Here is a 24923-nt window from a genome sequence, read left to right as displayed (position 1 = left end):
TAAAGTTTTTATTGAGATGGATAAAAAGCCTGTACGGGAAATTGGGATTCCAAATACGGGACATCACCAATTATCGCCAAAACTAAACAAAGTTGCCAAATATTGGTGAAATTACAGAAAAATCACAATGACGAGAAATGAAGCATCGCTGCAAATTACAGTGCATTGAAATGAATTCCACGGAAAAAAAGCGTTCACCAAGCCAAATTAAGGAAGATTAATATTCTTATTTATAGTTGTAATTATCATTTATGAGTTGAAAAATAATTTCAATCTTTGCCTTCAATAAAGAATAAAAATTCAAGTAGGCTTCGTGGGAAAAACCGGGACACTTGCACCAAAAAGTCGGGATGGAGAGAAAAGCCAAAAATACTGGGACTTACGGGGCATATGGTCACCCTATTTATATATGGTTCTAGTATACAGTATACAGAGTGTCCCACCAAGACTGCTCAAACTCTGCACAGCCAGATTTCTCTCTTGGAATACATAAAACATGACCAAAGAATTGTATCTGTACGACCGACCCATAGTTTTTGAGAAAAATGCGAAAGAAAATATGACGTAATATCCGGTGCAAGGGAAAATAAGACTTTATTGGAAACATGAACATCGGTATTTGCATATGTTTAAACAGGAAGATGTTCAAAATATCCACCGTGCATATCGAGGTTAGCATGCGCGCCGTGAAATTACTTCCAGGCGCACAATAAAGTTTTTCCCCCCTTGCACCAGATATGACGTCATACTTTTCTTTCGCATTTTTCTTGAAAACTATGGGTCGTACAGGTATAGTTGTTTGGTCCTACTTTGGACCCTGCTTGGAATATCATGTATTCCAAGCGAGGAATCTGGCTGTGCAGAGTTTGGGCGGCTGTATAAAGTATCCGGATAGTGTTGATTCTGAAATTGCAGAAGATATTTATGTCGCATTTTTTTCCCACACAAAAATATCTATATCAAAAATAAAGGGCTTGTGCTGCTACCTATCAAACCGGTACAAATCCAATTCATCAAAATAACGGTTAATATGTTTTTCTACCGCTACATTACTTTTTGTAAACATCAAAAAACATAGTAACCGGTATTTTGGCGAATAAAATATTCAAGGGTAGGCACATTAAAATTAAAAATATCATATAGTTTTATATCGCATGTTGCTAATTTTAATCAGCACATCGGTTCAAAAACAATAACCATTTTATTTTAAGAATTACAGCAGATAGTTTTGATGTTATTCAATAGGTGACAGCAGAGGTTTTATCTCAAAGCTGTTTCTCGTATCTAATAGCAGAGTATAAAAGTATGAATAATAAGTCAGAAGCTTAGAAAGTTTAATTTGTCAAAAGGTTAAAAATGAATACGAAATTTACGAATGAATTCATAGCTTCTCTGATTTGAATTGCATTCACGAAGAATTCATAGCTGCTGATTTGAATTTTTAGCGAATGAATCCATAGCTTCTGATTTGGATTGTATTCGCGAATGAATTCATAGCTTCTGATTTGAATTGTATTCGCGAATGAATTCATGGCTTCTGATTTGAATTGTATTCGCGAATGAATTCATAGCTTCTGATTTGAATTTTTAGCGAATGAATCCATAGCTTCTGATTTAGATTGTATTCGCGAATGAATTCATAGCTTCTGATTTGGATTGTATTCGCGAAGAATTCATAGCTGCTGATTTGAATTTTTAGCGAATGAATCCATAGCTTCTGATTTGGATTGTATTCGCGAATGAATTCATAGCTTCTGATTTGAATTGTATTCGCGAATGAATTCATGGCTTCTGATTTGAATTGTATTCGCGAATGAATTCATAGCTTCTGATTTGAATTTTTAGCGAATGAATCCATAGCTTCTGATTTGAATTGTATTCGCGAATGAATTCATAGCTTCTTAGTTGAATTGTATTCGCGAATGAATTCATAGCTTCTGATTTGAATTGTATTCGTGAATGAATTCGTAGCTTCTGATTTGAATTGTATTCGCGAATGAATTCATAGCTTCTGATTTGGATTGTATTCGCGAAGAATTCATAGCTGCTGATTTGAATTGTATTCGCGAAGAATTCATAGCTGCTGATTTGAATTTTTAGCGAATGAATCCATAGCTTCTGATTTGAATTGTATTCGCGAATGAATTCATAGCTTCTTAGTTGAATTGTATTCGCGAATGAATTCATAGCTTCTGATTTGAATTGTATTCGTGAATGAATTCGTAGCTTCTGATTTGAATTGTATTCGCGAATGAATTCATGGCTTCTGATTTGAATTGTATTCGCGAAGAATTCATAGCTGCTGATTTGAATTGTATTCGCGAATGAATTCATAGCTTCTTAGTTGAATTGTATTCGCGAATGAATTCATAGCTTCTGATTTGAATTGTATTCGTGAATGAATTCGTAGCTTCTGATTTGAATTGTATTCGCGAATGAATTCATAGCTTCTGATTTGGATTGTATTCGCGAAGAATTCATAGCTGCTGATTTGAATTGTATTCGCGAAGAATTCATAGCTGCTGATTTGAATTTTTAGCGAATGAATCCATAGCTTCTGATTTGAATTGTATTCGCGAATGAATTCATAGCTTCTTAGTTGAATTGTATTCGCGAATGAATTCATAGCTTCTGATTTGAATTGTATTCGTGAATGAATTCGTAGCTTCTGATTTGAATTGTATTCGCGAATGAATTCATGGCTTCTGATTTGAATTGTATTCGCGAAGAATTCATAGCTGCTGATTTGAATTGTATTCGCGAATGAATTCATAGCTTCTTAGTTGAATTGTATTCGCGAATGAATTCATAGCTTCTGATTTGAATTGTATTCGCGAATGAATTCATAGCTTCTGATTTGAATTGTATTCGCGAAGAATTCATAGCTGCTGATTTGAATTTTTAGCGAATGAATCCATAGCTTCTGATTTGATTTTTTATAGTGAATGAATGCATGGTTTTTGGTTAAAAAACATTTTTTTGCGAATGAATTCAAAATTTTCAAATCGAAAATTTTTTATTTGCAAAATTGGGATTTTTTGTTGTTGTTGTAAAAATTACGTATCTCTTGTAATTGTCCTCAACCAGTATATCACGGTGGTTTTTGGTCCTCGAGATCGGGAAATGGAGTGATTCGAGATGTTTAGGATTCTCAAGGGTGCCACAAACGTGAACTGTTTGAGAAACTTGAGTTTAAATTCCCGGGAAACGATTCGTCGAAAAGTGGCCGTGACATTAAACGCTAATCCTTCCTCCATTGCAGAAAACTATAAATTACAATGTTTGCTCTCTTCAAGTCACTGCCGACTGTATTCTTCTTTATTACGATCCACAAAAATCTTCAACACATAAGTAAACACGTCGTAAAGAAAAACGGCTTTATTATCACGACCACTTTCACGATCTCGGGGAAAAAGTCTCCTCTGGTCCCATTAACTCGGATGACTGAGCTCATACACACACATAAGCATTTTCTTTTGGTGTGGTTGGTGATTATACTGAACCGAAGAATAAATGTCATGTAAATTTATTCATGGCCGACGTTATACCTCTTCCATGTCCTTTTTCCCCCAATTTCACTTGAATGAATAACAATGCTTCTCACATGAATATTGATGTCTATATTCTTTCCCGCCCAGAACCATTTGATACAACCTCTTGGCTCATGATTCTCCTGGTGAGCATCCAAGTAGCTGCACTAGCGATTTTCGGATTCGAGTGGTTTTCACCCTCGGGTTACGACATGAAGATGCTTCCACCAAGAGGTGAATAGATGTATTTCTATTATAACGTAACAATGGGGGTTGAATGCTTGTGTGTGTATTTCGTGTACAAGTGTTCAGTTTCTCTTGAGATTGATTTCTTGATTTGTTTCCAGAACACCGATTTTCCCTCTTCCGTACCTACTGGCTAGTATGGGCCATTCTCTTCGGGGCCGCTGTGAACGTTGACTGCCCAAGGGGCTACACGGCTCGCTTCATGGCGAACGTTTGGGCCACGTTCGCTGTTGTTTTTCTTGCCATCTATACTGCCAACTTGGCTGCTTTCATGATCACTCGCGAGGAATTCTACGACCTCAACGGCATCGAAGATGAACGGGTGAGGAATAAATGGTTGTCAAATTAAATATTACACCAATGTTATTGCACACCTTTTTTAGGTATATGTAATGAGTTCGATCCATTGCCGGCATCATTAACTTTCACGTTTAAAAACAAAAAGTGTTCAAGAAGTTATCTTGTGCCGAGAAAGTAGAAAAGGTATTCACACGATTTGTGTCTAATTTTTCTGATGTACTTCGAAACAATTACATATTTTCACAACATTTCGTGGCCTTCATTCCCCTGAAAAACAAAAACAAAAAACAGGTACTGAAACATTACAGCCAGGTTTATTTTGCATACGTTTAGGGTCACGTTAGGTTTACGTTTAGGTATTCCGGTAAAAGAAAATCGAAAAAATATCTCTACCTACTGAGCTTGGAGCGACCACCGATAGATGGCGCTTTCATTTTCCACCCAACTCCATCGGTTGAAAATTGTAGTATGATGATAACACTGGAGTTGGTGTGCGATAAAGTAGTGACTTGGAGAGTCAGGGAAATGAAAAATGTAAAATATTTGATAGAGTCAGGAGTGTCAGAGAAATATGAAAATATTTGATAGTGTCAGGGAAGTATGCAAATATTCGATGAAAGTAAGAAGAAAATTCTGTGTAGTTCAGCGGTTCTGACACTTTTTCCACCAGAGGGCCTCTTTTCCCTATTCAATGCTTATCCGCATTAAGGATCCCCAGAGCTGTTTAACAAATAATATTTTCGAAAAGCCTTTCTCAGAGTCACCGCTCCACGGCGCACCAGGGAGCCGCTGCGCACAGTTTGAGAACCCCTGGCGTAGGGAAAAAAATAGAAATTTGAAAAAAATTTTTAAGGTTAAGATTTGGAATTTTAAACTTCTTTCTTCCGGAATTGTGGGTCAGGAAAATGGTCAAAACGATTTTGCTGGGAACAGCGTTATTCATATACTTCGATAGCTGCTTTTGGTGTTACAGAATCACCTTAATGCAGCATCTTTTACTTGAAGAAAAAGGGTAATGATAAAGTGGGCAAGATCAGATTGCTTGGCGTCAGGTGTTGTGAAGGTGAAAGACTTCTCACAAGATCAACAGTAAGATTCGCAGTAATAGCGAGTGTTTTGCTACAGCGGAATGAAAACCATGCATGCTACTCTTTGGGCGTATGTCCACTTTTTGAAATGTTTTACCCAGCAAGGCGAGGTGTACCAATCTGCAGTATATTTCCACTAACTATATGCTAAGACAGTACCAGTAAGGCCCATTTTCTGAAGAATGTCATTTTTCTCTCAGCTGTCTTAATTCGTCGAACTTCTTTTAAAAGAAGACCATATGTGTAGATATATGTTTTTTCGGAATCAAAACAGTAATGCCAAGTATTTTCAACTTCTCTGCTATTGAGTTACAAACACACTGTTTGCGAAAGCATTGTTTTAATATCTTTTTGGCCAAAATGGCATCATTACTTAACAATTGCCTTACCGCACTTAATTCATTTCGTGAGAATCTCAGCGGAAATAACTCATGCTAAGTTTAAATTTGTTTTGAATGGCGCTATGAATGTAGAACAGCAGAACTGATTTTCAGTTTCACTACTATATTAACATGGGTAATAAGATATGCATTCTCACCATTTTTTATTCATAGAAAAAACATTATTAATCTTCGAAAATGTGTGGTTCATCGCAAATGATTATCTTCTCTTAAATTTCAAAAATTTCCTGAAAACTATTGAATAGAAAATATTTGTTATTTGGAAATGTCAGGACGGTACTTTGGGAATCATTTCTAATATTTAAATCATCTTTAAAATGATAAGTAATCTTCAAGCAAAAAAGTATTAAAAGCTTTTTGACAGGTCTAAAGTCAGACGAAAGAAATATAGAAAATCAGGAATCACATTATTTCACATAAACATGTTGTTTGTAGAAACGACTTGGTCACTCTTCACTTTACCCACCAAGTAATTTGGTACCCTTGAATTTTGGGTATCCACTAAGTATTTAGGTCAAGAAAACCTTCTAAACTCTCCATATGAACTGCATTTCTCCGTTTTTCTCAAACATAATAACGAAAAAGAAGCATTACAAAGGAATTTTCGTAACAGCAACGAATAAAATGGAAAAGGAAGGATGGAGAGGAACAACGAACCTAACAATGGCATGAAATTGGTCTCTTTTCCCCTTAAGAAGAGAACAGGAAGGTCGTGTCCTAAGTGGTTATATTGCTTCGATTTTCCTCTTGTTCCTTCACAGAATAACCGTCCATTCTTGTCCGTTCGGGAGGAACAAATATCATCTCAAAATGATTCGCTGGAATTGGCTTCCTCCGAATCGAAATTTTTCCACGTAGATGACGATGACCACTTTTAGAAAGTCCTTCAGATGGACTTTCGACGGACAATGAGAAGGAGTGAAATTCGGAGCGACCAATGAAAAGAAGAAGGTTGAAGAAACAACAGAGCGTAACTAATTTTCTAAGAGAAGTCCAACACAAAAATACCGACACAAAAGGACCGCTCATTATTAGTTATAAATTTTAGATGCACCTAAAAGAGGACAACTCCTCATGTTCTCTAGTAGGTTCATAAAATTCAACGTGAGTACCATCAGTGGCTCTACAGATGCCTAAACGGTACTGGATCCAATGTAAAATGTTTAATAGCATTTGAGGCGTTATTAAATAAACTGCTGTAGAGATACACTGTTGATACGGTGTGAGGCTCCACATTCCATTCAGTTCGTACACGATGTTTAGAGGATTCAAATTCAGTTTGCGAAACTACACACTGACTTGCTGACTGGCAGTCATAGGGTGACTGTTGAGAAAAGCGTCTCAAAGCACCTGTCGGCAGAGCTACTGCGCGGCTGCAGTGAAAAGAGTTTGAATGCAGCTGCCGATAATGCACATGCTCCACTGCTATGAAGAGTGTCTCAAAGCAGCTGTCGACAGTGCATATGTGCGACCGCTGTAAAGCGTCTTAAAGCAGGTGTCGACAATGCACATGCGTGACCTTAGTAGAAGACTTGGATTTAAAAAAATCTTCAAGCAACCCCCCTACCGATGACCCTGCACGTACATAACTAAGCATATGTCGTTCTTTTCCCCACTATAGGAGACTATACTGAGAAAATCCAGTATAGTCTCCTATGCTGGCTACACTTGGATAACTTTTTAACTCCCGTACGCCCTATATAATAACCTACTAAAGCCACTCAGTGAGAAAATAATGAATAAATTCATTATATTTTGTATTTCCATCAGCTATACAATCCTCGCAAGACTCAACCTCCATTCCGATACGGCACCATACCATATGGTAACACGGAGGCTGTTCTACGAGCAAACAAGCCAGAACTCTATCAGTACATGAAGAACTTCAAGAAGAAAACGGTTCAAGAAGGTATCAAAGCCGTGAAGAAAGGGTAAGTAGTAACCGATTGATACTAGGTGTCCTCAGAATCCGTGTGGCGATGGAAATAGAAATTCCATCATCTGTTTTTTTTGTGTGTGTTAATGGCTTTTCGTGTTTTAGAGAGCTTGACGCATTCATTTACGACGCGACTGTATTGGAATATCTTGTCGGTCAGGACAACGAGTGTCGATTGCTGACTGTGGGATCGTGGTATGCCATGACAGGTTATGGTTTCGCATTACCCAAGAAGTCGAAATATTTGCACATGTTCAACAAGAAAATGATCGAATATAGGGAAAACGGTGAGTGGAAACACCATGTTTTTATTTTTGTACATTTTTCTTCTTTTTTGTTCTTTTTTTTTTTCAAGTGTTTAATTTTCATAATGTTTTGATATTTAATATTTTTCTTCATTTTTCAATCGATTAAATTTTTTTAGGATTTTAATGAATTTATTACATCTTTGATTGAGAAAAAATTTCAATTTGTAAATTTTCGCGTATTTAGTTCTTTTTTTTTCAATCACTTGCATTTTTTTTTATCATTTTATATTTCAATTTTTATCAGCATTTTTCAACTTTATCATTTTTTTTTCATTTATGCAATTTCAAAAAAAAAGCCAGTTTTTATTATGTTTTTCATCGTCAATTTTTGTGAACTTTTTTCAGTTTTTTGAATATTAATTCTTGTTTTCGGTTCTATTATTTATGTAAATTATTATAAAAAAATTAATTTATAATATTTTAGAAATAATTTTTTTTTAAACCTGAAATTCAAAAACAGTATTTGAAAAATTAACTTTTTTAAAACAAGATAATTTCCATTCGTTTCTTGCATTAAAAAAAATCAAAAGACTTCGATTTTTTTAAAATTAAACTTCATTTCGCGAAAAATTTCTGTAATTTTCGGAATTACCGTTTAAGCCGGGGGGTCGGCTTATACTCGGGTGAGGTTTTGATCAGAAAATATCGATCCCCGCAATCAGTAGTCATTTTTGGTATGGGGTATGTTCAAACCCCACAGAACCGATAATGTCAAAGCCGAGGCAAATTTGCTTTGATACCAGGTGGGCTAACGTCGATCGTACAGCCTTTAGATGTGAGCATCAACAAGCCTCTCAAAGACAATTTGAGTAATTTGTGGATCGAATGGATGAGTTCCGATGATAAAGAAACTGCAAAAATGGGCGCCTTGAAGAAACCTGATATTGGCCTAGTGTGCCAATTGGTACATGAGGCGTGGAATTCTGTTTTCGCCGATTCTTCAAAAAGTGTTGCATCAGCGATGTGCTATGGAAGGAACTGAAGATTATATCCTCTCTGAAAGTGACAATGGCGATGACAGCCCAGATGAGGATAAAAACGAAGATGCCGCACCCCCATATGATGATCTGATGGATTACCATGAGCTTGGAGATTTAAAAGAAGCGGATGAAAAAGTTTGAATCATTTTCTATTGTAAATTTCTGTAAGCTATTCATTTTACATGAAAATATAAGAATTTTATTTCTCTGAAATGCGCGGATTTTTTTGGGTTGGCCTATACACGGGTTTTCAATTTATAGAGGATTTGGTGGTCCTGAAGTGGGGGGGGGGTCGACTTATATACGAGTATATACGGTATTTCAAATTTCAGTTCATGAAAAATTAAAACCAGCACATTTTTATTGGCTGCAGTTATGGACATTGTATACGATTACGTTAGCTACAGTTAAAAATTCGAGTATTTCCTCTGCGTCTGAACAAAATACCAAGCAATATCTCAAAAACGGTTCACATGAAAGTTACTTTTAAATTAATTCCTCTTGGATACTCGTACTCCATCAATAATTTAACGTTATCCCAAGTTTCTCAAATCAAATACCTCGGTGTCATAATCTCAACCGACCTACGTTGGAACAAACATGTTGACTACATTTACCAGAAGTGTCTTTACAAACTTTTCTTCCTCCGTCGCAACCTGAAGCACTCCACTCGGGATATCAGACTACTCTATAACCAAACTTATATCTCTCCCGTTCTTTCTTACGCCGCTGAGAAATCTTGGACCCGTACACCTCCAGTAATATAGACAAACACGAATCAATCCAAAATAAGTCCACCCGATTTGCTCACGACTGCTGGTCATCTTTCCGTGTCCAAACTCAGAAACGAACTTCATCTCTACTCTTCGCCTCATTTCTCGATTAAGATTGTCATATAAAATTTTTCTATGGCCAATTCAACATAGATACTTCTGACATCTTAGCCAAACCATCCTACATCTCTCGAAGACTCGACCATTCCACTAAAATAAAACCAATTTTTGCTTCCGCTTACTGCTTTAAATACAGCTTCTTTCCTCATATCATTGGTGAATGGAACAAATTCCCAAGCTCTATTGTCGAATCTCCCACTATCACTAGTTTTTTGTCCAATATCAAAGAATATCTTTGTCATTTTCAATAGGATCCTCTTGTATAGGCCCCAGGGCCACCAATGTTGTGTAAATAAATAAATAACATTTCTGAACATTTCCATGTTTGTAATATTTGTTATTCTGTATGTTGAAAGCTCAAAGAATCCATTCGAATGGAATTCACGAATGCAGCTCGATGCCAACGCAGTTCATCGAGGCGTCGAGCGTAACTTCATCGAGGCGTAAGACCAAGATAATTGAGGAAAAAGGTTATCGTGGACATGTGAGAGAAAATGCAATTAAACATCAGATGAAAGATCCCGTGTCCAAACACAGTGAAGGTCCGCGATAGTAAATGAGGTTTTAATGACATACTCTACATGCAAATGAAGGTGCTTCTGACTTCTCTATTGGCTTCCGGGCGAGAAAAAGAAAAATTATGGCATCTAAGTGATTAGGAGATTCCTCGTCCCTCCTCATTAATGCAATTTTTTCAGCTTGAAAAAACAAAAGAAATGAAACACGATGAACAACGTGCGGAGATAAATTCCACGCTGATAAAATCAGTCGGTATTCCTGCATTTTCCGTTTATCTCGCATTAGCAGTTCCCATTAATCATCCGGTTTGTATGCCAGTATTTATTGGCTCGTGCTTGTACCTATTATGTACCCTGAATTGCAGCTCCATACTAGCCGTGTTAGATTGTTAGCGTGAGAGCGATATGACTTTAGTCATTTAAATCAGAGGTCTTCAACTTTTTTCCAGTCGCGAGCACTGCCTGTACCCGTCGTCAAAAGAAGAGCACCTTTACGGCAAGTTTAATATATACGAATATATGAAATCAGGATGATTTCAATTCTTTTCAATGCAATTGTTACAAGGTGTTTTAATTGGAACGTTGATCAAGCGCTCGCGAGCACGAAATTAAATACGAGCATCGAGCACTCTGGGTACTTCAGAAGGTAATGACAGCGCCCGATTGTGAGACTACTGATAAAATTACCTATTGGCACTAAAAGTCTGGGCCTTGTACGGTTTCAACTATTTCCTCAATGTAGAGTTCTCATTTTGTATACATTTGTGTATTTAGACCATTCTCAAATCTCTCCCACCTCAACACATGCTAACTTGATCTTCTTACTTGCCCCACAAGTCTTTCCCCACACTTCTTTTTAAATCCCAGGCTTTGTTCTCCAGCCCTTATGTGCCACTGGGCGCACGTGCAATTTTTCTCCCTAGTCATTGGGTTCAGCTATCCATTTTAGTCAAATGTCTTCTACTGGCCATCGAGTTGATAGCTGTCTTCATGGGGAGAACGACGCGAGTGATTCCATACTTGTGAGCACGGAGCAAGGGGCGCCACAACTACAAATCTTTGCTAACTTTTCCGACGCAACTCTGACTCTTTTGAGGTAACGGAAGTAAGGTGTTTTGCATCAGTCCAGGGTTGTGAGTGGTTCTATCTATCTATCTTAATCGTATACGAATCTACAAGGGAGGTAAAGTATAACTTGATGACTCATTTTCCTACGCCAACATTGCGAGAAATCATAATTAGCGGTTTCACTCATTTTGGATTTTCGATTGGGGGCCACATTCTTTTTGGGTTGTCGTATTTCTTTCAAAATTTCGATTTTAAAAAAACTATATCATTTCCAATATTTTTATGCAAATAAATCAATTTGTTTTTAAAATTTTTTCCAAATAAGTACATCTAGTGATAATATTTTTCGATATGTAAAATATTGATTTCGGGCATCTATTGTTTCAAATGACGTTACACGATGTTAGTTTTTGTAGATTTCTCCAGCCCTGGTGAAAACAACGCGTTTTATATGGATCTCTAGCTTCAAAGATACTTTTGAGAATTTCGAAACCTTATCGAAAAGATGGGAAACTTTTAGAGCTGGTCTATTCTCAAAAGATACCTAGAAAACTTTATCTTAATGAATAGTGAATGAACACTAAATAGAACATATCAAGGTCCTGCTGGAATTTTAAGACTTCTGGTGACTTTGGAAACGACAAAAACTCACAAAAAAGATCAATAAAATGATCTTCTCCCATCCGTTCGCGTCATCTACCTGAAAAATAGTTTCATCATCACGTGACTGAAGCTCATCACTTTCAAGACTTGAAAGTGACGTGTCCGTGAGAAGACGCCGCCATTCCTTTTTTGTTCTTGTACATCAGCCATACTGTTCTTGACATAGACATATACCTACCGTGGCGCCAGAGGAATCGTAACTAAGATAAATTGCCGAAAATGAAGCACCGGAGCCGCGTAAAAGTGAGATTTAAGAAACCATGATGGATGTCTCTTAACTCGGAGGCGCGGGTTCATTGTTAAATTTAGAGGAAGAAAATGAATTCTTTCTTCAAGTGACGGAAACTTTATTATATTTTTCCAATATACAATTTAGTACACTTATAAGATTCCCCGAATATAACATACGGTTTTGTAATCCTCGATTTTTGGCACATCATTCATTTCTATATATTTTTACCTCTTAACTCACATACTCCAGCTCAGAACATACACTCTGGATATAACGTATCTAAAACAGTCTCCTAACATAAAAAATTATTCGGATATAACATACTGCAAACAAAAACCTAGAAAAATGCAGCTAAAACCTGACCTTATCTGCACGCAGAACTTGTATTGCATGCAGGTGATAGCCTGATCATTACTTGTAAAGAGCAGAAAGAATTTCTATGATAACGAAAAATTTATTATCAAAATAATTACATTAACGCTTTAATGGGCAACATCTGAAAAGTGCAACCTGTTGGTTAAAAATATAAATATTCTAACAGTGAAATAATGTATTATTGTATGTTTATGCATTTCTACGAAAACTGCGTTGAATATGCTCTTCAAATCACTGAATGTTTACTTTTCTGTAACTTTTGGACCACTTGGCTGTAACAAATGATTGTTGCGATCGGTAAAAGTAGAAAAATCTACACTGTTTTAAAATCGTCAAAAATTACCTATTGAAAGACTCTGCAAAAGTACGTTCATTTTGATGACAAGTGAAATTCGTAAACATCATTGGTTGTTTTTCAAACTTGTGTTAATATTCAATAAAAACCATTAGCATAAACTCGAATAATATCAATAAAATCAGTTAAATTAAAAAGAAACGTGTGCTGTTCTATATATCCTGTATGTACTGCAGGTATGTATGCCCTGTATGTATACCCTGCACGCACTTCATAGCTCCAACAAATTTTCAACTTTATTTCGCATTTTGTTCATAATTTTTAACATTTCTTCATGATTTTCCGTGGATTTAAAATATTTTTTTATGATTTTCCGATAATTTTAAGGTATTTTTCATGATTTTCAGTATTTAAGACATATTGAACATTATTTTGCATATTTTAGCAGAACGATGAAGAGGGGATTTGTGTTTCCCCAAATTCACTCTTTACTAGCTTTATTTCCCACAATTGGCAATATTAAGTATATCATTGAAACGGTGCAATAATTGACAATTATACTTACCTTTGCGTCGTTGTTTGGCAATGGATGGCGATTTTTCGACGATATTAGCAAGAATGAACAATTTTATTTGTGTGCCTTTGGCATCATTTTGGACAATGATTGGCCTTTTCCTGTAATTTCCCCGAAGAAATATGGTCAACCTATTTATAAAGGAATACCTTTACGGCATATTACAATTTTTTCAGAACATAAAAGAAATTTTTATGGAGCGTATTCTCTCCTTTTTTTAGGTCATAAAAATCCTAGCCCAACTTAACATATACAACATACAATTCTCAAATCACCAGGGAGGGGGGATGTTATAAGCGAAGTCACTTGTATTATACAGGCTGTCCCAAATTTTTTGCACATTTTTTTTCTGCGCTCTGAAAAGAAATTCAAATATATATATATATATATATATATATATATATATATTTCGAGATATTAAATATATAAAATCACTGTCTTTGGCAACTTAACACTGTATTGACAAGTTTATATATACTGTCTCAAAAAATTACATTTTTAGAGACAGTGCACAAAAATAGAAAATAGGCTCAACTATATAAATTTATTTTCATTCGCAACAGATAAAAATTGCATTTTTCGACAATTACAAAATTTTTAGAGCTCGAGTTCAATTTACGTTACACAATTTTTTAACCACACCCTCAATCGTTGTACGACAAATGCTGAAAACGGAAAACTTCAAATATCTCCTTGAAAATAGATGGTAGGCTTTCACTGCCGGAATTAATAATAAATTTCATACCTTTCGGGCTGTTACGTCGTGTTCCAAATTGTTTGCTACAAAACAGTTTGAAACACGGCATAAAAGCCCGAATGGTATGAAATTTATTCAAATATCTTCGTTAACATTCTATTTAAAAATTTGCAATTTCTTGTAAATGACTTCTTAAACCACATTTGCATTTAACAGTTTGCCGCCGAGGCCTTTTTCGCTCGGTCGAACCTACAACTCGAGACGCGATTTTGGTGAATTTCTCACAGCTAACTTAAAATGATTTCACACCCAATTTCACGTTTAAAACTTTTATATTTTAACATTTTTTATATCTTTATACTTCAAACAAATAAATAACTTAAAAGAAATCCAATGGTTCTTTCATGTCTGAAGATACTTGCGGTCCTGCGGCTCCTTCGCAGGATACGAACGGTATTCTCTGCGGTATTTCTTTCGATTCTGTGCACGCTATCCATTCTGAATTTTCTGTCTCTTCTGCGGAATCACTGTCACTTTCACATTCACTATCTATTACCCTGACCTTTCCGCCTCCTTACGCCTCTTACTCCATCGCTATCTTCATCACCGCTTTCCTCCTTTCGATCGTCAAGTAGTCTATGCATAGACGCAATTTCGTCCTTCATCAACGAAAAATCGAACTCATCTTCCCTAGAACTGGTTCTTTCATCGTATTCTACGCTTACTGTGGGCTCCGTAACTTTGAAAATAACATTCCTATTTCCACGACTGTCGAGTTCGAAGTAACGCGAAGACGCATATGTAACAATAAATCTAAAAAAAACGTTTCTAAGATTAAAGATTGGCAGTGTTGCTTTATACGCATGTATTGTTGAATACACTCATGAAACGATGTTGTCCAAACAAAACCTGAATAAACATAGTTACCGCTCGAATTATCGCGTCAAACCGAGTAGTGACCGAGAGTCATCTCTCGAGTGCGAAGGGTGAAATAATTGTAAGTTTTGGAGAAACAAAGAGGTTTTGTATAAAAAACTGTTTTTCCTGTATACGGCGGCTCCCTTGGAAAATCCTAGACATTTTGAGCAGCCGCACTTCATTTGGAATCTTTTTGTAATCGAAAGTATGTTTCTGAAGTCAACGGTTGCGGAGATATCTGCTATGCAAATGACTTGGGAAAACCTGTGAATTCAAGGCATGAGTTTTGCGTCATGGGGGCGACTCCAAAATTTTATAGCTTCTAGTTTATTATGTTTTTATAAGACTTGACATTATTGTTTCTTTTAGGAGATATCGAGCGCCTGCAGCGTTTCTGGCTGCAGGGAGTCTGTAAACCTCAGAATCAGAAAAGGAACGCCAGTAACCCTTTGGACATCAACCAGTTCATGAGTGCCTTCTTGCTGTTGGGGTGTGGAGCTCTACTCACCGTACTACTGCTGGGTCTCGAACATATATATTTCTTATATATCCGAAAACACCTTGCCAAGAAGGACGATGGTGGATTCTTCACCCTCATCAGTCTGGTAATCACAATAAGTATTAGAATCATTTGCGTTCTGATCATAGAATTGACGTTTCACTGGAATTACGTGTCGTTATAGGAGACCATATCGTACGGTAATTAATACGAGTCTGCGGAAAAATATACATCATAGCCGCAAGATGGATTAGTTTGATGTCGTCTTGTGGTTAACATCTCGACTTGCAGCTGTTTTTCTAAGTCCTAAGGATTCAGGCTCCAACCACGTTGACCGTACAGTGGTGGTCGGCTACTACCACTAAATCGCACATGCACCTCGTCCATATTCCTTTGCGGAACTGCTAACGAATTGGAACATGTTGGAATGTGCGTGTTGTGGACCTAACGTGAAGCTTGTTTTTTGTGTAACGCTTGTTATGGTGCTGCCATCTGCTACTTATTTTTCCTATCTATGAGTGAAGTGTCATGATCGAGGATTTACCGTTGTAGGTGTGTTTGCTCTCTGTGTCGAGACTTTTTATTGGGGAGATCGGCTCGCATTCTCGCCACGAAGTGTGTTTTCTGTGGTTTTCCAGCTTCGAGGCATGAAAGTGAGCCGGTTACTATTCGAAAATGTCTCTCGACTGAGAGCAGACAGACCTACAACACGATATTGACCCGGTAATATCATGATAATTCGAGCATATCCGTCTTTAGTTCAGAAAATGTAAGACAGATGGCAGCACGAACAGGAAACAAGAGCAACTCGACAACATCAGTACGTTAACGCCACTCATACACTCAGAGAATACACATTCTAGCATGTAACAATTAACTAGAAATTCCGTAGAGTAATGTGTACGAGTTGCGTGTACCGTTAAGAAGTAGTAGAAGCTGTTTTTAGGCGCCACTTTGCTGTCATGTGGGCATTGTGGTTCGTGGGCAACACGATATTGACCCGGTAATATCATGATAATTCGAGCATATCCGTCTTTAGTTCAGAAAATGTAAGACAGATGGCAGCACGAACAGGAAACAAGAGCAACTCGACAACATCAGTACGTTAACGCCACTCATACACTCAGAGAATACACATTCTAGCATGTAACAATTAACTAGAAATTCCGTAGAGTAATGTGTACGAGTTGCGTGTACCGTTAAGAAGTAGTAGAAGCTGTTTTTAGGCGCCACTTTGCTGTCATGTGGGCATCGTACTGGACTTAGATCAGGACGAACCAGGTTCGAATCCCGTTGTGCGACGCAGTGGTGGTCGAATGAAATTGGTTCCGCGTTCGCGGGTTCCCAACTCTCCGAGAAGACAATGAGAGAGTCAGGCTCTCAATTCGAATAATTCTCTCCGCAGAAACCACGCTGACCTTTAACGCGATACTTACATAGCAGGAAAATACATGCATTCGCCATTTAAATATTGAAGGCAGATGACAGCACCACCAATACGTGAAACAGGCATTACTCGGAAAACATAAATGAGTTTTGCAAGGCCTTCCACGTGCATTTTCTGGACTTAAAATTCGGGAAAAAACGTTTTCATCGCGGATATTTTTTCTATGTATAAGAAACCCTTCCGTATTTTTGGCACCCAATTTTTGGCAAAAAGGGGGGTTCCTTACACACACATTAAAAAATTCTGTAAGTTTTAATTCACAATGATCTGCAGCAGGATGTTATTTTCCCAATGATGAGTACATGCAATTTCTGAGCCTTTTCAGCAATTAGTTGGCACCTTCGTCAACAGTTGGCGACTTTTTTGACAATCATTGGCGATGTCATGCATTTTCCAGTGTTTAAGATACCGATTAATCGTATTTTCATTAACAAAATTGGTAATTAAATCTTTTCCGATTTTTTTTTATTGCACGTCTTTATTAGAGGTTCGAAAAAAATTTAAGAGTTTAAGGTCAATTCGTGAGTTCAAGCATCAGGTTTAATTCGAAAAACATAGAAGTTTCGGGTAGAAAAATATGCATGTTTCTAATAATTTTTAAAATATTATTATCATGTGTAAGGTTTTTAACATGCGTTCGTTTTCGCTCGTACGATTCCAGAGTATGGGGAAGTCTTTGAGTTTCCGAGGTGCCGTATTCGAGGCGCAGGACATGATCAAACACCACCGATGCAAAGACCCCGTATGCGATACTCAGCTCTGGAAGACTAAGCACCAGCTGGATATAGCACGAATCAGAATTCGTAAACTCGAAGACCAGCTAAGAAGCATGGGGTGAGTTGAAGAATCGTTTTTCCAATCATTATCAACTCAAATCAAGAATTTGTCGTACTGTAGTTTTTATAATGCGCCGAAATCCCAGCTTCTTGGTTTTACTCCAAATTAGAGCCGTTATTAGACGGATATAAACCCTGGAAGACAAAACAAAAGTGTTTCGTGAATGCGGTGTAAAAAACCTGTAAGAAGATTCATCGCTCAGAATTGTCCAAAATGATACTCCCACGACCAATATTTTCTATGCAAACACGAATGAAAATATGACATCCCGTATGTTGGCGGAAAAAGAGCGTTGGCGAGTGGTACGATCGCCAGATCTGACAGCAAAATTAAATTATATTCAAATTTATGAAATTATATTTTAATTTTGTATCAAGAGATGATGTTTTCCCTGCCCGAAATGTACTGAGGAATTGAATTTTCAGGATGTTATGCCGAAACGAACATTTGCTCCTCCGGGAATCGATGCGAAATAATGCGTGTTATGAGGGATTGAAAAAGTGTGTCTCTGGTGTATGGGCCCTTGACTATGTATGGAAGGGGACCCGTGTTCGATTCCCCGGAGGAAACAAATCACTTTCCGTTCCAAATATTCGTTCCGGCATAACATTCAAAAAATTCAATTTTTCACTATATTTCGGACCGAGAGAACATCATCTCTTAATGTAAGTAAAATTGTTAGACTGTTTGGGGACATCGGCAAATTTACTCTCGAAGTAAAATAATTTGGCGGAATGGCGATTAAAAGTAGAAACCCTGAATATATACTGGAGCGCGGCTTTCTGCAGTGTTGAGCATGTTGAACATTGCTCAACACTGGTGCTCTTTTCCGGGGGAGTGTTGGTTGGTGCCAGCGTATTTCCTGGTGACGTTTAATAATCCAGAGTCCAGTTTTGTAGAATACTTAATTGTGCAAAATTCCCGCATCCACAGTTGCCACATTGGTTAAAGCATGGCACGCACATAGTAAAGTTTGTGAGTTCGATTCCCGGCTTGAGACTCTATTTTCATCTCATTAATATTTTCCTTTTTCAATGTGCGTGTGATCTTTGCGAGGGCTATAGCTATGAATAATAAATTATCATTTACTGGTTCACTAAAAATGAATTTTTCATTTTTTTCTGATTTAATTTAAAATGCAATTCATCTGCATCAAGTTGACAATATGATACAGTTCCTTATATATATTATACAGGAAATTATACGTTTGGCGATAAGTTGCCAAGCGTAACAGCTGGACACACACTTTAAGCCGGGTTTTCCTAGGAGTGAAATTTCTGTGAAATGTGCAAAGGGAAAATGCTAATTAGTTAAAAGCCTGAAATTCAAGTTTTTTGACCAATGAGCGTTTTCACGCTGCAGGCGATATAAAAACTTGCTCCAAGGAAAACCTGCCTTCACTGCTAGAAATCGCCTCCGTTCATATCGCGCATGCGCGTTCTGACAATGCCCAACATTGCAGCGAGACTCTCGTGAACATAACAGATACGGTTTTTCAGTACAGTCTTCCACAAGGTCTATGCGGCTTCCATGACACATTGAATGATATACTGTGTATTTGCATTTTACTGTAGGTGCAGCCCAACTTTTATGCTGGAGCCAAGAGACCGAACGAAGTCTCAGATGGTAACCGCTGCCGACACCGAACGCGATTACGACGACAACAAGATGGATAACAAGGAGAAGTCGATGGCCATTCAGATCTACAAACCTCCTTATACGGAAATCGCCGAAATCGAAACCGTCTTATGATCTGACAAAATTAGCAAATTCGTTACATTATTTATAACACATATATATACATACATATATATATTAAGAACGAGGAAACATTTTAATTTTTGCATTTTTCGGATGTTTGTTCTTTTTCCCCGGAAAAAGAAGACAATTTTTTGTTTTTTGGCTTGGAATGTACTTTCTCGCTTTATTCTCTTACTGATTTCACCTGTTAAGAATTGCATGTACATACGTAAAATATATTATCGTACAACACATATTATACATAAAGAGAGGAAAACATACAAAAAAGATTATATATATACATAATGCGAATAAAAACTGATCGTTATTTAAATCCAATGAAATGACGTCGTGTTTGTATTTCATTTCTTGTCCTTGTAGCAGGGCGTTGTTTCACAACAATGAGATCGATGATTGATTTTTCTTTTTCAACATTTAAGTCAGGGGTTCTCAAACTGTGCGCCGCGGCACCACTGGCAACAAAGTTTTTTGAAAATGTTAAAAAGTTCTGGTGAGCCAGCGTAGCTCGCGGATAACCATTAAATAGGGGGAAAGGGGCGCCGCGGGTGGAGAAAGTTTCAGAACCTATGATTCCAGGTATCCGACTACCTTTGTTGTCACTTTTGTTTAAAATTGTACTGGAGTGAACTTTAATAAAATTTCTTGATAGAAAGTGCCCAAAATGATAAAAACAATTACAAATTTTGGATTACCTTGTTATTTTGTATGGAAAATTCATTTTCATGCCAAATTTAGAGCAAAATTCATGTGCTATTCCGAACATGATTGCAAAAAAGAAAAACCTCACTATGAAATGGAATGCTTTGATATTTTCACAGTGCATTCAGCTAGTGCAGGTTATGAACTGAAATTTAACGCCTTCGCTTACAAGCGAATTGGCAAGAAATTCGGATGCTCTCTATTTGACGAATCGCCAATAAGTACAATAATCTTGTCATAACCTAACCGAACGTCAGAAATAGGGAAGAAAAGAAAAAGAAAATGAAAGAGTAAGACAGTATAATAGATATGGTGATAAGAATGTAGGTAAAAATTTATTATTTCTTTTCACCCTCACCCTACCTGTTCTTCCACTCCTATAAGAACGATGCATCATATGCGAGGGAAAAAATCACTATCAGTGTATACAAAAAGAAAAAAAAATTGTAAGGTTGCAAAAAAACACGCACAAAAGCTTCGGGATGATCAGGAGAGAGGAAAGGAAACAGAATGAAGTTGTTTGAATTTATTCCACTTGACGCAATATTACGTCTTTTCATCATAATGTGGTTAAAGGATTCTCCGAGGGCCACATTTGGTGCGCGGATCTTGGGTTGAGCACGTATAATATAATAAATTCTTGATTTTTTCATTGTTTCCGAAAATATGGGATATGAGTCAAGACCGTGTTTTAACAGCCCTGGGCCTCAGAGCAAAGTGATGTTCTAGGAAATCATGGTACCAAATCTCATTTTAATGAGGTCTCCAGAGCAGTGCCCAGATGGACCCGCGTGATAGGACGGCACTGGATACGAGATAGATATAGAATTGGGTTCACGTGATAACTGTTCCTGGAATAACCATAAGCGTTATCCACGCGTTATGCGCATATTGTTTATATGCATATTAATTATTTCATACTGTCCCTCATTTTAATGATGCCCATATTGTTTATTTCCATTAATATTGGGGGAAGGAGGGTGGCCCAGGTCGATAGGATACAGCACCAACCTAAAATACCAGAACATGTTTGAGGTATCGTGAGTTCGATACCCGATTAGTCCAAGTCTGAACCCATCCTGACACGGACTTACAACAGAAACAACGACATGAGCACAGAGAAAAATTGAAACTGCAGGGAGTGATTACCACACCGTAGTGTTAGCCCACCAACCCCTCGGTTATTTTGTTTTTAAAAAAAAGGCAAAATGCCAAAAGCTGCCATTCGGAATCGGCAACAAATTGTACGCCACGATCTTATTAGCCCTCGTGTTCAGAAAGTGATCACGGTGCGACACATAAGATCAAGTAATCAAATCAATTAATTAGGGTAAAAATCCACATCAAAGTAGTTTAAAGACGCATTCACAAAAAGTCACTCAATGTTTTTTCAATGACCACTAAATAAAAAACTTGCACAATTTATCTTTTTAAGTTATTTTGAAATTGCAAGGAAAGTAAAAAATAAACGAAATAAATATCGATATTTTATCGATTTTCTGCTTTCCCATCGATAACTGCCTTGAACATAAATATAAGCTGCAAAGATTTCTCCATCATATTATTTCAGTAAAAATACCTGAGGGCTTGAAATAAATATTTCCTTCGCAGTACTTTGGGGCCATTGAAGTATTACGTCGGCATCGATGGGAACGTGGGGTGTCGGGTTTGCTGACTTTTGATTATAAGGGGGGGGGGGTTTGAATGATACTTACGCCATCGACCACCCTTTATAGAGATATGAAATATTCTTAATGGCATCTTACGGTGTGTCAGAAACGAAAAAGATCTTCCCCTAGCTTGTGGGCAACCAGAACCAACACACATTCTCCCTCTACACAGTCACTTGAGTGATTTCTAAATGTTCCGCGTATCCTTCAAGTGATTTGTAAATGTGTCCGGGCCGTTCGAGTGCTGTACAAATGTGTCGCAGGCCACTTAAGTGCACTGGAACTGTGCCGCGGCCCACTCAAGTAATCTGAGAATGTGCCACAGATAACATGAGTGATGTAGAACTGCACTGTAGGCCGCTTAAGTGCGCTAAAACTGCACCACATGTCACTCACGGGATCTCTAAATGTGCCACATGTCTCTCAAGTGATCTCTAGATGTGCCACGGACCGCTTAAATGTTCTGGAACTGTGTCGCGGGCCACTTAAGTGATCTATGAATGTGCCTATTAGGTCATTTTTTAAATAATTAGGTTTGAGTAAGTGGGCCAAATCAGGTAACCCCGAGGGCTACATTTGATTCGCGTGTTTATGATTTAGATAATAATTAATTTTGGTTCCATCACCTCCTCCCCTTCTTCAGAATTTTTTTTCTCTCATCACCCCCGTTACTTATGTGATCTCATCGGATTCTATCTGACACTCGTAGCTTCTACGGTCCCCCAGGTCTACCATGGTGCCATGTTGTCCACTTTGCGAAACACTGGCTTAGAGGGTGCGTCGCAATGAATTTCTCAAAAAGGAATTTTGAGCTCGTAACCCTCAAATAACATTGAAATAACCATAAATTGACTATAAATAACACATAGAAGTATTTTCTTCCGGAATTTTAATTATTTTTAAATATTTTTAGCATCAAAAATATAAATTTTGGATCGTCTGACGAAATTTCGCTCACAAGGGAGGGGGTCAAAAATGGCTGAAAATGTGCCGACGTTATATTTGAACGACCCCCCTTTCCAGAAATATCTATCACACTAGAATCTTCTCTTCTTCCAGAATTAAGATTGAAGTAGGAAATCTTTTTTCGGAGCGGATTTCTTTCCGTTTAATAAAGTCTCGGTAAGAAAAAGAGGATGGCGGATACATTTCTTTTTAGATATAAGTCTATCGAACGTATTATTAGCAAGAAAAGGGACATTTCTTATCTTTACGTATCGTACTTTAAGGCTAACGGGCAAGTACTTTCGCTGTAATATCCTTATATTTTCACGTTTTTTTGTAATCCTATGGAATCGGTATCGCTCAGAATCCTAAATGATACCCTCTTATCAGCTTCTTTTCTTTTTTCGTTATTATTTCTTGTCCCGAAGAAAAATTTTAGGAATTTTCTTGAAGGTTTTTCTCAAGATTTTGTTGCGTGGGAGGAGGATATCGATTTGTAAATGATGAGGTTTCTTTCGTTTGAAAATAAATACGGGACAGAAATGAATAATTGGTAAGATTTTGACTATCGCCGTCACCGAAGAGAGTTTTCAGTTTTTAAAGCAGGTTCTGCTGCTTACGTAGGTTTTAGCTCGTTGACCCGGAGGGCGTGGTCGTGCCGGAGAAAATTATTGTAAGTCATAGAAGAAATCACCAAGTTATTGTCAAACCCATTTGGTCACGAACAACTCGCTCCGAGGCATATTTTATATTACACAATAAGATTCTAGTTTCGTTTGTTTGTTGTATCCTAAGTATATAATATTACAAGTGTAAGATAACAGATGAGAGGCATGGGCACCCTACAATTGCTTTTAAAATAATATGCCTTCATTCTAATACATATATATATATATACACATCATCCTTCGTAACAAAACCCCGGAACTTTTCTCCAACTCCCGTCTACAATCACCATGAAATTTAATCGCGGCGGTATTAAATTGTCTGCATGAACCCACGTCCTCTCACTTGCCGAATGCGCGCGCTAGATCATTGCGCTATAGAAGAGGGAGCTTGATACCGCGCAGATGCAGTCGAATATCCTTTCCTGAATTTATCTTCTGCAAAAATCTTTGACATGGTAACAGTGAACATTGGATTCATCGTATGCATTCTACGAAAAATTTCGTATTTTAACAGTAATTTTCCGAAGAGTGCTTTCGCAAAATTGACTTCTTAAGCGGAGATGGGGGATGCATTATCAGGAGTTTACTAACATTACAACCCCCATAGAGGATAATTAGGCTTCCCAAAAAGTGACCCGGACAGCGGGGTGACGTCTTATCCGGGGTGACGCACTAACGAGGTTTGACTGTACCCGGTTTGTTTGAATCGTTTTGAAACTGTATCTCGCTTAAAAATATTTTCCCACCAGTACTGAAAGCAACCTACATTTGCACGTCAGAAACAAAAGTATTATGCCATACTTTGTACTTGATAATAAGATTTAATTTAACTTTTAAGATAATACATTTTAATCCGGCGAACAATGTTCCGAAAAAATGATAATTACCTTAATTCCATCAAGAATAAGAATTCATGCAAAAATAAGTATAACCAAAAATCTCACATATGAAAAAAAGAAACAAAGGCCCCATCAATGTTTACAATATCATACACAAAGTACGAAAAAAACAATCATCCCAGGATTAAAATATTCTAATTACTTTCAGGCCTTCGATCATTCATTATTGTATTATTAATTAAAAAAATATTTCTGGGAAAAATTCATTTAATTGAAAGATACTCAAAGAATGGATTGGAATTGATTCCTTTTCTTGAAGATACATTACTCTTTATGGAAATATGCACGATAATAATTATTTTTTAATGAATTTATTAATTTTAGGTACGTTGGAAACGATTGTCATTGCTGTGGATGTACGTGGAAAAAAATTAATTAATATTATCGATAGATTCCTAATGTTATCAATAGATTATGCATAAGTGCATATGCGATTTCATATTTTCACACTTTTTTACAGTCGGTGCATATAAATG

At 37.2% G+C, this 24923-nt stretch overlaps 1 protein-coding gene across 2 annotated transcripts in view; it reads left to right on the top strand.

The window, feature by feature from the left end:
- The window catches only part of LOC149068732 (glutamate receptor ionotropic, NMDA 2B-like), a 194383-nt gene extending 174504 nt beyond the window's left edge, over positions 1–19879 (top strand). For both annotated transcript variants that reach the window (XM_089250804.1, XM_089250805.1), the window contains exons 11-17: positions 3639–3764; positions 3878–4098; positions 7336–7496; positions 7607–7788; positions 15392–15627; positions 17630–17802; positions 19380–19879. In XM_089250804.1, the coding sequence (XP_089106930.1) occupies positions 3639–3764; positions 3878–4098; positions 7336–7496; positions 7607–7788; positions 15392–15627; positions 17630–17802; positions 19380–19557 (1277 nt within the window). In that variant the 3' untranslated portion in view covers positions 19558–19879. The remainder of the gene's footprint in view (positions 1–3638; positions 3765–3877; positions 4099–7335; positions 7497–7606; positions 7789–15391; positions 15628–17629; positions 17803–19379) is intronic.
- Positions 19880–24923: the final 5044 nt, after the last annotated feature.

The sequence above is a fragment of the Pholcus phalangioides genome, unplaced genomic scaffold (genome assembly GCF_987345545.1).
Source record: "Pholcus phalangioides strain wild (caught in Gottingen) unplaced genomic scaffold, Ppha-v1.0 ptg000024l_1, whole genome shotgun sequence".
Taxonomy (NCBI): Eukaryota; Metazoa; Arthropoda; class Arachnida; order Araneae; family Pholcidae; genus Pholcus; species Pholcus phalangioides.
Note: the sequence above shows the minus strand (reverse complement) of the source record. Positions and strands in the feature narration are given on the sequence as shown.